Source organism: Macrotis lagotis, chromosome 5 (genome assembly GCF_037893015.1).
Source record: "Macrotis lagotis isolate mMagLag1 chromosome 5, bilby.v1.9.chrom.fasta, whole genome shotgun sequence".
Taxonomy (NCBI): Eukaryota; Metazoa; Chordata; class Mammalia; order Peramelemorphia; family Peramelidae; genus Macrotis; species Macrotis lagotis.
Genome location: NC_133662.1, coordinates 166,355,981 through 166,368,739, shown reverse-complemented (window position 1 = coordinate 166,368,739; position 12,759 = coordinate 166,355,981). Strand labels below are relative to the sequence as shown.

The 12,759-nt window shown below is 34.2% G+C and overlaps 1 protein-coding gene across 11 annotated transcripts in view; it reads right to left on the bottom strand.

Annotated features, from left to right (window-relative positions):
- The window catches only part of LOC141488096 (estrogen receptor-like), a 432,648-nt gene that overhangs the window by 192,086 nt on the left and 227,803 nt on the right, over nucleotides 1–12,759 (bottom strand). For 10 of the 11 annotated variants that reach the window (XM_074187845.1, XM_074187836.1, XM_074187838.1 and 7 more), the window contains one exon: nucleotides 10,067–10,263. In XM_074187845.1, the coding sequence (XP_074043946.1) occupies nucleotides 10,067–10,263 (197 nt within the window). The remainder of the gene's footprint in view (nucleotides 1–10,066; nucleotides 10,264–12,759) is intronic. The other variant, XM_074187835.1, reaches the window with a different exon arrangement.

Below are 12,759 nucleotides of genomic sequence, written 5' to 3'. Positions count from 1 at the left end.
AGACCAGAGTCTTGGAGAAAGAGCAAAGTTAGAGACAAAGATCTGGGAGCCATTCATATATTGAAGAAAAGGAAAATTCTAGGAATGGATGTCCTAAAAGAAACAATTGTACTGAAAGAATACAATAATATTTAGGATAGAATCTTAGGATATTCCTTATTTAGAAAGAAAAAAGAAGAGGAAATAGAGATGGAGAGTTTACTTGGTCTAGTCATTATGTCCCTGACTTTGTTTATGTCAATGTCTCCCCACTATTCACCATTAGCACAAATTCTACCTCTCCTTCAAAATCCAGTTCAAATCCCAGCTCCTATTAGTCTGTCAACAAACATTCAAATGCTTACTATGTAAAAGGGACTATGCTAAATGAAGATACAAAAAGGGCAAAAGGAAAAAAAAATCAACTGTAGAAATAGTCTCTGCTCTCAAGAAAAGTCTTCTCCAAACCACTAATCCAAGTTAGTTTTGCCTTTCCCAAATCATTATAACATTGGAATCTTGTTAATTAATGTTTTAGTATATGTTAATAAAAATTCAATTTCGGCTTCCTAGAGAAGTTTCTCAATCTTCTGAAAATTGAAGCACTCCTTCAGTGGAAGCTCAATTCATCCAGAAAATATGGTCTTTCCATTTGATGAAGAAACTAGTTCTTAGGATAAGTATGATTTTCCATCTCCATAGGAACAGAAAAACCAGAGAAAGATTCAGGTCAAATGAGTAGGTGTGGTACTCAGAATAAAAAGGATCCTGTATGAACTCAGAAGCCTCAACTTCCTCATGATTCACTTACTCCTTAGCCACTTGCCATCTGGACACTGTCCCCATCAACTTTATAAAAATTACTCTTTTAAAAGTCACCAAAGACCTCCTTACTGAAATATCTAACAGCCTTTTCAGTCTTCATCCTTCTTAAACTACCTGAAACTATTGACACTGTTGATTACTAGCTTCATCTGAATACACTTTCTTCTATTGGCCCCCACAACATGACTAGTTTGATTCTTAATTTTCTTTGGCTTCATTCATTATCTGAATACCCTTGGGAGATACATTATTCTACTGACTCACAGAATTTCAGAAACAAAATCTCCACAAGACTTTGTCTAACTGCCATAGAAAATTCATCACCTCAAAGTTCAATTCATCTTTGGACTATTTCTCATATTATAAGTACTCTCTGCCCCTGTAGCCTTACCTGATGATTGTCTAATTCCTCCCAGAAACTCCAAGCTAGGAAGATTCAACCTGTCTTCATTCTTCTCCAGGCTACTCTACTGACTCAGCTCTCTAGGATTTTCCTTACCATGCCTTTAACCTGATGCTCTCTGCTACTTCCCCTCCCCATCTTTTCAGTTTCCCTTTTTATAGATTATCTTACCTCATTAAAATATGAGTTTTTGAAGGCAAGACTTTCTTTGTGATTATATTTGTGTTCCAACCCTTATCATAGTGCTTGACACATAGCAAGGGCTTAATAAATGCTTGTTTACTGTTTACTGAAAGGGACCTTAGAGATCCCTCCCTTCTAGATCTCCAGCTCCATCATCCTCAAGGAGGATCAACTTTGCTTGAAAATATCCAATGATTACCTCCAAAGACAACACATTCTATTTTTGCATAGGTATGCTAAGAATTTTCCCTTACAGAAAGCTGATTTTCATCTTTGAAACTTCTGCTCATTACTCCTAGTACCATACTCAGTAGTCAAGCAAAGCAAGCTTAATCCTTCTCTAGATGACCATTTATTATCACTAATTATGCACCCCCTAAATCTTCTCTTCTCTAATCTGGCACAGTCTTAAGGCTCTTTACCATAATGGCTGCCTTCCTCTGAAACTCTCCAGTTTTCAAAAACTTGGTATTCAAAAGTAAATGCAGTTTTTCACATGTGGTCTGAGCAAGGACAATAGCAGAACTCTCATTATCTATTTCTCTGGTGATGCACCTGAAAATTGTAGGATTATAAATTTGACACTGAAGAGAACTCAGAGATTATTTAGTTCAATATTATCATTTTATGGATGAGGAAGTTAAAGCCTGAGGGCTAGGTAATGCACCAAAGGTGCTATGTAGAAGATATCAGAGATCAGATTTGACCACAGGCCTCTGACATCACAGCCAATGCTCTCTTCTCTTTACTAGGGTGGATTAGACTTTTTTTAAATTTCATAATATATAATTTACTGTATTTGAAATGTAGTCCAATAATTTTTTTAATCTGATCAAATATTTATAAGTGCCTACTACATATCAGATACTGTGCTACTCAAACTGACATCCAACTATATACTTATAAAATTGATTTTTTAAACCCAAGTATAAAACTTGACATTTACCCTTATAAAATTTCATTTTATTGATTTGAGACCTTTTTTATTCTTATTATCATTTCTTCAGAGTCATTTATGAATTTAATAATTATGGCATTTATACCTTGTCCAAGTAATTTATTAAAATTTTAAGCAGTTACATGACCAAGAACATATTCCTGGGTCACTCTGCCAAAACTTCTCTACAAATTGACATTTGCCTATGTCTATATAAATGGTTCCAAAACTATATTTCTATCCTTAACTAGACAATCTTAACAAGCATATTCTTCCTGAACTTTAGACTTTCTCAATCTACCTACAGAATATCTCCCTCTAGATAGCCTGCCATCATCTCAAACTCAGCATGTCTAAAAAAAAAAAGTTCATTATCTCTTTCCTTCCAAAGAAAAATAGTCTATTTCTACTTTGGATTTTGCTTTTCCTCTTGGCTATACTACCATTCCCTTCAATTTCTCATGCTTGAAACTAAGATATTATCTTTCATTTTTTCCTCTCATTCATTTCATATGTTCAATCATTTATCAAGTCTTGTTAATTCTAATTCAGAAATGACTTTTATATCACTTCCATCCTCTCTCATTTCACACTGTACTCCCCTACTCCTTATTACAGTACACTTTGTCTATTGAAAGGAACAACTACATTGTCTTCCTTATATGAGTCTATTATCATATGACTACTTTCTGCATGTCTTTCATTACTCCTTATTATGAAGTGAATAAAGTTCAAACTTTTTACTCTACCATTTAAGATCTTCCACAAACTTTTTACTCTACCATTTAAGATTTTCCACAATTTGGTATCATCTTTTTAATCACACATGCAATAAACTCAATTAAAATGGAGGAACCACCATCTTTGACCTATATCCTGCCTTCCAATCTTCATGCTTTTGCTCATACTGCTTCACTTACCAAAAATCCCTTATTCTCTTAATACCATTTGAACCCCATCCTGATCTCTACCATATTCATCTGTTGAAATTCAGCCTATTCTATAAGACCCTGCTCAAATGTCCTCCATAAAACTCATACTTACCTTCCCCATCAATAAAAATCCCACTCTTCTGGGATAACACAGAACACTTAGTTTCTGAGGATTTTGATGCCCTGATCATGTTGTCTAATTCCTCAAACTGGACATGATAAAAGGGAATATTTTTAATTAATCAATGTATTTCACCCAACAATTAGCACAGTGTTCTGCACATAGAAAGTATAAATATTTGTCAAAGTTATGGTTTTCATATATCCCCAGGAGCTATCCAGGGTACTTGACTTCCTCTGTCTTTCTTCAGTCCTAGCCTCCTGACTTCAACTACTCCTAAAGTCAGCCATCAGTTCTGATCTTTATCATGCCTATCTTCAACTAAACTCTAACTAGTAACCTGCTCCAACTTGGACACCTAGTTTAATTCCATATACATGCTTCAAAGTCCCCTGTCAAGGTACCAACATCAAGTAAATACTTCAAGCATATTATCTGTTTCAATGAGATTAAATTTCCTCTATATTTATTTTGTATCCTACAAAGTGCTACATGCATAGTAAATGCTTAAAAGATATTTAGTTGCTTAACAGCTAACATTCAGTCCTCCAATAAAAGATTAAATTGAGTTCATCAGAAAAAAGAAACTTTACAAATTTGATGCACCACTGATTATAGTTGGCCTCAGGTCATTCTTCTTACTTTAAGAGAAGAGTGGCATTTGATTGGCTCAAATACAATACAATTAGTCCATTAAAGGTTTTCATTTTAAGCAAAGCAAAGTCTTCACAAACACAAGTTCTTAGGGCTGCTCTTTCCAGCAGACTTCTTTTCTCCTTTAAGTCTTCCCTTTTACATTTAAAAATTTTAGGGGAAATCACAAAGTGATTTTCCCTAATTTCATATTTCCTTAGGAATGAAGTTGATATTCAAGTGTCTTAAAGGAAGGTCACAGTATTCAGAATCACTAGTTATCACCAAACGAACTCTGATAATGTCAAAAGTGTAGAAATTTATCTGTAGAGGTTTTAAGAAATATGGCAAATAGCATGTTTTCAGATGTTCATAAATTCTCCACATATCTCAATGGACATCTTACGAATCAATTTGTCCATTCATATGGAAAATCCATAGATGCTATATGTGTACCTCTCCACATTTTTTTGGCATTAGTCAAATCATTACCTTCTTCCTAATATAAAAAGTACACTAAATTGTCTTAACGAAGATTTTGCTTCATAACTTTTGTTTCTAGTGAATTAATCATTTGGGAAGTGAATACACAAAGTAGGAAGCATATTAATCAGATGTTATTCACTGAAATAAAGATGATGGTCTTGGGCATATAGTATATAAAGAAATATATATTAGGTTACTCTGAGTAGTGAATGTGAGCATAAGAAGGCTAACCTCTGCTGTTTCCCAACTGGGCAAGCCTTTATGTCTCAGTATCTTCATTCATAAAATGAAGAGGTTGGTTGCTATAATATCTAAGGACTTTTCTAGCACAAACATGACTTCCCTTAGGTAAAGAGTTGTTATTAACATAAATTCTTTGGGACAATTTGTCACTTATTTATTCTCACCCAGAAGTACAATAAGCCTGATCATAATACTAATTTCCACAGGAAGCTTTGTCTTATTATGTTTCCCATGTTTCATCTTTAGGTAGCCTGATGACTCTCCATTCCCAAGGATTTCAATACAGCATTAGTACGGGTAATGTGGGCATCCAATCAATCAACCTTATCCATAATTCGTCTTAGAACCCCCCCAGTTCAAGTGATTCAAAGTCTTAACCTTCTCCAACAGAAGAGATTGCAAGTAAACACCACCATCCCTCCTGGATCACTGCTTTATCACAGCAGAGAGATTGACATAGCTCAATGAAATTATGAGTCATTCCAGGGTTACCTAAGATAGACATGTCACAGTGGAAAATTCTGCCCAAAGGTGATTCCCTAGAGAAGGAAATAGCAAACCACTCTAGAATCTTTGTCAAGAAAGCCCCATGGGCAGCTGGATCATGAGGTCATGAAAAACTGGACACGATAAAAGATTGAACAACCACCTAGTTATTTCCTACTTTCTTCCTAAAGCTCTACCAGATTTATTGCTCTTATAATTCTGATTGCATCAGAGAGAAAACCTGACAAGTGCTTGTGCTCTTTAATATCTGCCAATATTTATTTTAACAAAAGGATATGCCCTGGGCATTGCACAGTCTACATGCAGCAATGAGAGGTATAACAGGTTGAGATGAAGAGGTACTAGACTATATAGAGAATCCTGAAGGCATATTAAAAAGGATTTTCTGTCAGTGTGCCTATAGCAGCTATTGATTTTTTCCTAATTATAGGGAAATGGACAATATATTGCCTACATATTGGACTGGGAGAAGCATTATTATAAATATAAATATGAGAAATCAAGTAAACATGTTAGTCCAGAACACTGTCTAGCCAACTATCCTGCTTCAGTCAGAGTCATTAAAGACCTTAGCTTAAAAAGACCAAGGTCTCCCACTGCATCCAGAGCCATCTCCAGTTGCTATCTGCTCCCTGGACCCAGATGACTCTGGAGAAAAAAATGAGGCTGGTGACTTTGAACTGTCCTCCCTCATTTAAATCCAATTCACCTGCATGACATGGCATCAACTCCCTGATGTCATGATTCTCTTCAAGAATGAAGGACAAGGGGCGGCTAGGTGGTGCAGTGAATAGAGCACCGGCCTTGGAGTCAGGAGTACCTGGGTTCATATCCGACCTCAGACACTTAATATTTACCTAGCCATGTGGCCTTGGGCAAGCCACTTAACCCCATTGCCTTGAAAAAATCTAAAAAAAAAAAAAAAAAAAAAAAGAATGAAGGACAAGCAATAACAACCCCAGACTCTATTGTAACTTGAATTACTTTACTATGGGGAGAAAAATAAACAGAGCTATTTTATCAGAGTCTACCACCCACAAACATGCATGTTTACACAGTACTAGGTCCCTAATATCAGTGGGCTCTAATTTCTAGAAGCCATCTTTTTCTACAGATGACATCCTAAGTTTATTTTTGAAACAAGATACATTCAGTGAAAGGCTATTTCACAAGTTCTTGAATAATTAATCAGTCTTGCTCAGCAAGTTCAGTATTAGTTTCTAAGAAGCAAAAGCAAATTCAAATCTGGGTACTTTCCCATCAGGTGCACTGTTTCTTAAGTTAAAAGATTAAAAAGATTAAAAGATTCACAGAGATTCTCATCTAATAACCAATCCAGAAAACTAAAATAGCCCTAGCAGCAACACCATTCTTCACCCGCATCTCAGATTTTTCATTTTTCCCTCTGCCTGTTGAGTGGGAAGGGGAGGCAGTGTAACTGACAAAGAAGCAAAGACTTTTTCATTTTCCCATAAAGCTTTTTAGTTGCAAACTCTCAAATTATGATGACAACATGAGAAGCAAAACCCTTATGACTCAGCCTAGCGTCCCCCTTCAGATTCACATTCATCTAAAACTCCCAAATATAACTGATAAAAAAAAACCCTCATCATTTTGTGCATAGTCCTGAACCAGACAGCATACATTTCAGAGATGCCTCCATATATTCAGCTTCTATGTTAGCACATTCATTTAAAAATAATAATTAGTATTTATATAGTGTTTTAAAGTTTGTAAAGTACACCTTAGATATTACTTTATTTTATTCAACAAATTTACAAAATAAGATTTGGGGAATAAATGATCTTTAAAATTTCTTCCTTCTATAATTCTATTGATCCCTTCCAGGGTTCTGATCAATTCAAACTTTGTTTTCAATATATCATTGTGGTAAAGGTACTTTGAAAACTTTGCAATTGCAAAATATAATAATGGCATTATGAATAATGAAAAAATAATAAAGATCATTCTCCTTAATGAGTTTCAAAAAAGCAGAGTACAGGTAGTTATGAGCTATTTTAATATCCAAATTCAAATAATAATTTTAAGAATTGTAAAAATACAATCAGTTCTAGGGAGTATAATTTTTTTCCTAATTTATAAGTCTGATCATATCTCTCCTTTACTTAAAAGATCTTCAGTGGTTCCTCTACTGCCTGTAGGATAAAATACAAATTTGGTGTTATGGTATTCACCTCCTTTCTATCTGTTGGGTCATAATCCACACTAATTTTCACATCTAAATTCTAGCTGAACTATTAATTACCCCCTATTTTCAACCAGCCTTCTCCTATCACACTAGTGGTGCATACATCCTAGGTATAAAATGGACTTTCTCTATATCTTCAACTTTTGAAACCTTTCCCTTTCTTCAGGGTTCAATATTAAGTCCCATCTCTTTGTGATTCCTTGATCTCCACCACAGACTTTCCCTCATTCACCAAAATTCTAATCTGTTTGACTTCTATTCAATTATCTATCTTCTCATAACTATCTTTATAAATCTCATTGCTTTATTAGAGTTTAAACTCTTTGAAGGCAAGGGGATATATTCTTTATTTCACCTTTGTTAGCCCAGTAGTTTTACAGTGTCTTGCACATATTGAATACTTTAAAAATAATTTAGATTGAAATGAAAATTGCTTTAGGTGATAAAACTACCAAAAAAAAGCTTATTACAACTATCACTCAGTTACAAACTTGAAAGTAGACACCATTTTTTGGCACACTTTTTTACATTTTTGTGTTACATTTTAATCTTGATCAAAAAAATATTTCTTAGGAACAAAATTTTGGGGATGGGAATAACGTACATGCTGTATATATATATATATATATATATATATATATATATATATATATATATATATACATATATATGCATATATATACATGTATATATGGGAGAGAGAGAGAGACAGAGAGAGACAGAGACAGAGATAGAGACAGAGACAGAAAGAGTTTAATGGAAAATTGAAAAGTATTAATTGTGATAATAAAGAGAAATAAAGGATAAAAATGAAAGGGGAAAGAAAAGAAAAAAAGTAAATTGAAATGTTACTTTTAAAAAAAGAAAATATAGGGAAACCCTCTTTTATATTTGGCTTTATAAAATATTGTCTTTTATAACTAATAAATCAATGGTATACAAGGTAAAATTCCATAATCTAAAATAATCTCATTATCTTAAAAAATTATCTGAGACCTCAATGACTCAATAAACACTGCATTTATATACAGCTACCCTGAAAAATCCTGCTCAAAATTTCTATTTTCAAGAAGAGGATCGAATTTTTAACCAGCATAAAGTAAAGGAGCTTCACAAGAAGTTGTTTCACACCGGAGAGAATCCCAGAATTAAACTATCTTACTAATAATTTTGTTCAAATATCTAATTGTCCAATTTTTTTCCTTTTTAGTTTCTCTGGTATACTTGTTAGTTTTAATGCACAATTGGTATTTAATTTTGCATTTTGTTTTGTGCAATTATACCATAATTATACCACTTAGAAGTTCTCTGTAAGTCTTCTTTTAGACCCTTCAAAGAACATAGAAGAGTTCATAGGTAGGCATTCTAAATACTTAGAATCTCATAACTTTGCAACTAAGAAGATTTTTAGAATTCATCTAGATCAATACCCTAAATTTAGGCCAAGAAAAGAAAAAAGGACCTAGAAGGTTAAGTTACTTATCTGAGATTTTTAGACCTACTCAATGGCCATGAGGACTTAGAAAATTTCACCCTTTTGAGCAAATGGTTAGTTAACCAAGAACTTCTTAGGCTCTCTCAAAAACTATAGAGAAAGCATTTATTTTTGATGAATAAACTATATCTCCTACCAAAGTCATTTACCTACCAGATAAGGCATTCATTCACATGGGCTAGGGGTAAAAATCAGCTGACTTAAGAGAAGTATATTTGGGGAAAGAATAGACAGGAAGAGAAAACTTTATAAGAGAACACATATTAAATGTTATTTAAGGTTAATAATGACAGCTTCATCATCACTGAAGTCACCAACCTTGGAACTGATAGTTTTCTGAATTGAACTAAATTTAAAAATTTAAGATTATGATAGTGCTGAAAGAAGAAATACTACATATGTCATCAGATACATTTATTGGGCTAATTGGATTCTGTGCTAAAGATAGTTTTCTTGGTTATAAGAGAAGACTCAATGGACCGGGAGTAAGGGGTGAAATGCTAGATCTGGTTATGACTATGATACAAAAAATAGACATCAATAAAATTTTTGAAATATATTAAATGTCTTAATCTATTATCCACAAAATTTGCATGTTAGCAAGGTATTTTTTGTCTTCCTCTCCCTCTCTTTCTATTAATGCACTGGAGGAAAAGGCTCTCTCTGACTCCTTGCTCTTATCTTCTCTCTCTTCCCACATACTTAAAATAAGATGTGATCATCTTAGATCATTCAAAATTTTTGGCAGATCTTCCCTAATATCTACTAGTCCTTAGTTTCTAATGAGAAAGCAACATAGACAAAGGAACCTAGGATCATTTTCAGGTCTTAAATTCACCATCCTGTGAAATTCATCTTATTTCCTTAATTTCCTTGAGTATTGGATTAGATGACCTGTAAAGTTGCTTCCAGCTCTAAATACATGAAGCTATGAGCCCACTCTTTCAATTCAACCAACATATATTAAGTGCTTGGGAAGGCAGAGATACAACCTGCAGTCACCAATTATGTGTGTTTATGTTAAATGAACTCAGTCTATAAGGTTTCTTCCTTCTTAATCACATACATTTTTCTCTAAGAAATAAACATGCTGATTAATTGTTTTCAACACACTATTACCTTGAATGCTTCTTTTGAAGAAGGCCTTACAGCCCTCGCAGGACCAGACTCCATAGTGGTAGCCAGATGCATAATCATTGCAGACTGCACAGTAGCGAGTCTCCTTGGTGGATTCCATGGCCAAGGTTCCCTTGTCACTAGCACTGGTCAATCTTTCTCTACCACCCTGGCGCCGGTTGTCTGAACTAGGCCTGAAAAACAAGCATTGAGTGAATCCACTGACATTAGGAAAGCAAAATTTTTATTCTTTACTAAAGAATAGTGAAAAGAATTTTAAAAATCTCATGACAAATCCACCTTTTTTCTGACATTTTGAAATAATGAATCATAATGTAAACTATTCTTTCATTAACTACTGCTGTCTGCTACAGCAAAAGGTGTTTGCCTATTATATTAACCTGGAGGGGAAATTGTTTATTAGGAATCTGCTAGGAAAGCTGATTCCCTGCACCAGAATTTATTAACTGGGTCTTTACTCATGAAAAAAAGGAAACAAACTAGTTTAGACTTTTAGATTTTTCACATAAATTCACAATTACTTCAGAATCATTAGAAACTAATGTACATTCTAATTCTAATCCACACCAGGAGCTTAGGGAGAGCCAAGGTAGAGCAGGAACAGCTATAGTTTTTGTAATTTGGAGAAGTGAACTGGTGTGGAACGAGGGTACTGTAAATTAAAATTCGTATTGCCATCAGATAAACTTGATCATCAAAAGTTTCATAGCTTACCTCTAAGGTTGTTTCCAGCTCTAAACTTCTATTAGTCTTGTGATTCTAAATGACCAAAGCTATTCTGTATGCCTAGCCGCTGGCAACATCATTGTTCAAACATTATACAAAGTTGATATTATGAAATCAGACCATAACCTTAAGGTATGTCATAGTCAGACAACAGTAAAGGCAAAGCTACTTTCTCTCTCTCTGAATTGTAGTTGCTAATTAAAGAAAAAGGATCCTGTTGTATTCTTATAAATGGTAATGGTGTAGTAGGAAACATGCTGATTTGGATTCAAAATAGATTGGTTCAAATCCTAGTTACTTACTACTTCTGTGACCTTTGGCAACCCATTTAATTTTTCTGAGTTTCAAGTTTCTTCATCTGTAAAGTGAAGGGATTAGATTAGAAAACTTCTAAAGTCTCTTCCAGGTGCAAATCTGTAATCCTTTGATAATGTACAATCATGCTAATACTAATCAAACTCTTTAAAGGATTTAATTTATGAAATTAAGTTTAAAAAAAAAGAACTAGTAATTTTCAACCTTTCAAAAGTCCATGAGAGGGGCAGCTAGGTGGTGCAGTAAATAGAGCACCAGCCCTGGAGTCAGGAGTACCTGGGTTCAAATCCAGCCTCAGACACTTAATAATTACCTAGCTGTGTGGCCTTGGGCAAGCCACTTAACCCCATTGCCTTGCAAAAAAAAAAAAAAAAGTCCATGGGAAATCCTTGTAATCAGGAAAAGTCCTGACAAATGGCTATTTTCCCTTCTATGCTGGTACTAACATGGATCATTAAAAGTACCATGCTTATGAAAAGACTGTGAATTGGACAAGCATTTTTTATTCCAACCTAAATATTACAATAATATTTTTAAATGTGCAGTTTTCTGAATTGAACTAAATTTAAAAATTTAAGATTGGGCAGCTAGGTGGTGCAGTGGATAAAGCACCAGCCCTGGAGTCAGGAATACCTGGGTTCAAATCTGGTCTCAGACACTTAATAATTACCTAGCTGTGTGGCCTTGGGCAAGTCACTTAACCCCATTTGCCTTGCAAAAACCTAAAAAAAATTTAAAAAAATAAAAATTTAAGATTGTGATAGTGCTGAAAGAAGAAATACTACATATGTCATCAGATACATTTATTGGGCTAATTGGATTCTGTGCTAAAGCACAGAATGAATGAAGATGTGAATGTACACAAATAAAAACACACATACGGTCACAGATCTGTCCAAGATTCTATATTGATTTCAGTAATATTACCTTGTTTTCCAGGGCAAGGACAAAGAAAAAACAACATTCCCAGACATAGTTTATCAATTCAAGGTATCAAAGTTGCTTCATAACAATTTACATTTGATCCAAGAAATTCAGAATTTCCATATTGCCATGGATGTCATATTTACCTATGCTCTTATTTACCTATGCTCTTCATTTATTTTTTTATTATTATTTATTTAAGGCAATGGGGTTAAGTGACTTCCCCAAGGTCACACAGCTAGACAATTATTAAGTGTATGAGGCCAGATTAGAATTGAGGTCCTCCTGACTCCAGGGCCAGTGCTCAATCCACTGTGCCACCTGGCTGCCTCATATTCTCTTCATTTCTAATTACATTTCAAGTTTCCCTGATTCTATTCTATAGATTTCTAAGGCCATAATAAAAATTCAAGTGGTCCTCAATTACACAAAACATTTTCATTTTCTGGTGGTAATATATTTGTGGAATATAATGTTACCAAGAAACTCCATTAAAAGATTAACTTAAAAAAATTTTTTCAATGCCTAATGCCCCTTTTCACAATGTATTTAAATTATTTGAATTTTTTTTTTAGGTTTTTGCAAGGCAAATGGGGTTAAGTGGCTTGCCCAAGGCCACACAGCTAGGTAATTATTAAGTGTCTGAGACCAGATTTGAACCCAGGTACTCCTGACTCCAAGACCAGAACTTTATCCACTATGCC